The sequence below is a fragment of the Oryzias melastigma genome, linkage group LG4, assembly GCF_002922805.2.
Source record: "Oryzias melastigma strain HK-1 linkage group LG4, ASM292280v2, whole genome shotgun sequence".
In the NCBI taxonomy this organism is placed as follows: Eukaryota; Metazoa; Chordata; class Actinopteri; order Beloniformes; family Adrianichthyidae; genus Oryzias; species Oryzias melastigma.
In genome coordinates, this window is record NC_050515.1 from 17,676,328 (window position 1) to 17,680,075 (window position 3,748).

At 34.0% G+C, this 3,748-nt stretch overlaps 1 protein-coding gene across 1 annotated transcript in view; it reads right to left on the reverse strand.

The window, feature by feature from the left end:
• Positions 1 to 2,387: 2,387 nt before the first annotated feature.
• Positions 2,388 to 3,748, reverse strand: part of LOC112150414 (ceruloplasmin) — a 12,058-nt gene continuing 10,697 nt past the window's right edge. The window contains exons 20-22 of the mRNA XM_024278735.1: positions 2,908 to 3,045; positions 2,760 to 2,816; positions 2,388 to 2,616 (exon numbers count right to left, since the gene is read on the reverse strand). Coding sequence (XP_024134503.1) covers positions 2,497 to 2,616; positions 2,760 to 2,816; positions 2,908 to 3,045 — 315 coding nt within the window. The 3' untranslated portion in view covers positions 2,388 to 2,496. The remainder of the gene's footprint in view (positions 2,617 to 2,759; positions 2,817 to 2,907; positions 3,046 to 3,748) is intronic.

Below are 3,748 nucleotides of genomic sequence, written 5' to 3' on the forward strand. Positions count from 1 at the left end.
CTCAATGTGTGCTATTTTTCTTTCTGGGAGTGAGACCCCTTCTGTATGGACTACCTTGCCTATACGACTGAATTTCTCAAGCTCAAATGAAATGCCAATGTCAGTTGCAGATCCTGGTGGTGTAAATCAAGGCGCCAATGTCATGTATGGATGTTATCCATGTGGAGAAGGTGACTGAGAGTGGGATAATCAACATTCCTTGGTAAGACCATAGACCAAGAAATGTTTCTTCACATTTTTTCTTCGTGCATGCTGTAAGTAAAAGGGTTTATAGCAAACCTTTATAGAACAAGCAAGGATAAAGTGAGGATTAAGTAGGTGAGTCGACCCTGCCAAATGCTGTAGACTATGCAAGGAGCCAGTGCTGTTCATGTAATTAGAGCATGCTTCTTGCATGCTCCATCCAGGTTTGCCCATTATCCACATGCAGACAGCATATCAAGTAGTGACTAATGCATTACTAACAGTGACGTAAGGGTACCGTCCAGCTTACATTAGCCTTGCAAGTACTTCACAATACACTTATCTCAAGGGAACTGTAAGACACGCTTTGTGATTCCTTCAAGATGCACCTTGAACCAACCCTCAACAACCCAAAAACTCAGCACTGGTTTGGGTCAATCCCCTGCACGGATGCAAGTAGCTATATTTTAAGTACCTGCAATTTTTTGCCCATACTTTTTTTTTCCCCAAACAAAACCTAAAAAGATATTTTCTAGATCAGGGGTCGGCAACCTTTAACAGTAAAAGAGCTATTTGGGCTTGTTTTCTACTTAAAACCTTGAAAGAGCCGCATAGTCTTACTTTAGCCTTTAAGAGATTTTTATTTGCATTCATGACCTTCTTTTTTATAAATTTGAATTATATTTATTTTTTTGGCATAAACAAAAGCAAAAATATAAAAAGAACCATAACATCTCTCAAAATTGGATTTTTATTTTATTTTTTTTTTCTTAATTAATTTGACAAACGCTCAAATAACTTATTTTATAAAATATTCTCTGTGCCAAACAGGATCATCTCAGTGCAGCTCTGGGCAGCTAGTTACCAATGTTGAGCAGCATAAGATAATATGTGCTTTTAACTCATAAAAGATCAAACTTTTTTGCCAAAGTTTTGATTTGCATATAAAATCTGTGCACTCTGGAGGTAGTGAGCAAACAAGACGTCTTTAGATCAACAGAAATGTAAAAATAGTACATAGTTTATCACCTTTTTTTTAACTTGTCCTGTCCAACAGCTGAACCAACAGATGAGGGCTGAGAGCTTCTTGTGTTTTACTGTCACAACAAGGATTTATTGAGTATAAACTCCTGTTGTAAATTATGCTAAACTTTATTTATATTGATTATGTTTTATTTTATTTTTCATTTAATTATTTATTTTTCTCCCTCTTTGTCCTGAGCAGTCTTACACTGCTGGATGTTGTTATTTTAGTTTGTAGTTGGACCTTGGCAGTCTTAGATTGCGGGCTTTGTTTATTTGTTTTCTTCTGGTAGTTTTGGTTTCGCAGCCATTAGCATTGAGCTGCTGACTCTGATGGTCGACATGGCTGGATCAGCAGTCTGACTTATTTTATTTTTGGCTGAGGAACCACCATGGAGAGATAAAAGATCTGCATGTTGCTCTGGAGCTGCAGGATGCAGACCTCTGTTCTAGATTATATACAAATGGCTGTTGAACAAATTTAACTGAAGTTTTCAAATGAAACAACCCAAAATTCTATTTAAAAGGTTTTTCTACTATGGTTATATTCTCTGGATTTCTTCTACCTTTTCTTAGAAATCATTAAAAGAAAGCTAATTAACCCATGAGCAGGTGACCAAACCACCATAAACAACAAATCTTTTTTTGTCTATTTTTTATGTTAAGTGACCCCATTCAATATTAATTATACACTACCTTGATACATAGTTGTTCACCTTTCGGCGTATCCCTTTCAGGGTCACCACAGCGAAACAGCACCCACTGTTTGCATTTATTTTTTTCTTTTTCAAATTTTAAATTACATTAAATTTAAAATGAAAAAAAGAAAACACAAGTTTAAAAGGATTAAGACGACGAGTTTAATATATTTATTACATGTTACATATTTGTCGTTTATAATTTTTTGCTTGATGTCTGACAGTTGAAATATAAATAATAATGATTATAAATGATCAGATTTAGCAGTGTGCTTACAATGTATATGCACTATATATCCACTCCTCATTCATACTTGGTAAGCTACTGATGTAGCCACAGCTGCCCTGGGGTAGACTAGCAGTAATCAAAGTAGGTACATTTAGATGTACATTTACGTACATGTAATTGGCTCTGTGTTCAGTTTTGGTCAAATGTTACAGTTGATTGCATTTTAAAAGAGAACTCACATACAGGGACATATATCAAGCTTTGATTAGTTTCTTTTATGGCCCATAGTCATTTGCTGTCAAGAGAAATAAAAAAAGGTGACTTTGGCTTCTCGTCATTTTTTTCTGTTGTCATCTCAGCGTTTCAGTGGATCCTAGGTTTTTCAAGGACAGTATACACAGCTTCCATTCCAGCTTTAATGTGGTCGTGGACGTGACAGTGGAACAGCCAGGAACCGGGAAACAAGGGAATTAACTTTGTCGTCTGCACCAGAAGATAAAATCCATGTAAACATTACATAAACTTTACTTTTGATTCATTCGCCATGCACACTTTAATTCAGTTTCTAACAAACATGTAACAATGATTAAAAAAGATAACTGAGATGGGACTTTATCAATTTTTACCTGAAAGGTGGCTGGAAACAGCTCATAGACGTCAGTGCGGTAAAGATTTCCTCCCAACTGCAGAATTTAAATATATTTAAAACATCCTACTTTTTTTTTTCTTTTCATAAAATATATTCCTTTATAGTAGAAAATTACTGTTATTTACCTTATACTCCAAACTATGACCATGCCAGTGCACGGTGTGTATGTCCACTTCATTCCCCATTCCCAGGATGTGCCAGTAAACTCTGTTACCAACTTCCATGTACAAGTGAAGGTTACCGTAAACATAACCATTAATGCCTACACAAACACAGAAATAAAAGGTTCATGGTTATTTAGAGCAACTTTACAACTGTTTTTATGTGAAATACACTTATATTACAATCAAGGATATCAAAATCAGTTGTGAGTATGAAATGTTTCAAGTCTGGTTGTACTTTTCATCAAAAATCGATCTGCTAAATATGGAAATCTAAGAGAAGGCATACATTTTATAGAGAGAAATCTAGATGGTTTGCCTAATTTGATAGCAATTTTAACACGAATTTACATTTATTTTTTTTTTAAATCGCTAAACTTTTAATGAAAATACACATTCAAAAATAGGCTTTAATACCCTAAACATATTTTAGTTGCAACATTGTTTATATCATGCAGTACAGAAAAAATAAGTGTGTTATGTCTAAATCAGAAATGCAAAAAAAAAAAAAAAGTCTTAATGTAAAATGTTGTTGAACCATTGAATTAAACACTATATTATAATTTTAAAAAGATATTTTTTAGATGCTTTTTAAAAGACAAATTTGTAATGGCATGTTTAAAAAAAATTATATATATTTTTCTTCCCATTAAAAATGTATAGGCGTAAGGATTGTGAACTTTTGTTCGCTTGGGTTGGTTGTTGCCATGTTTTTTCCCATGTTTTGTGTTTCACAGTCACACCTCGTGTCATTTACTGATTAATCACAGCTGTCTTAATTTAAGTAATTATCCTGAGTACATAT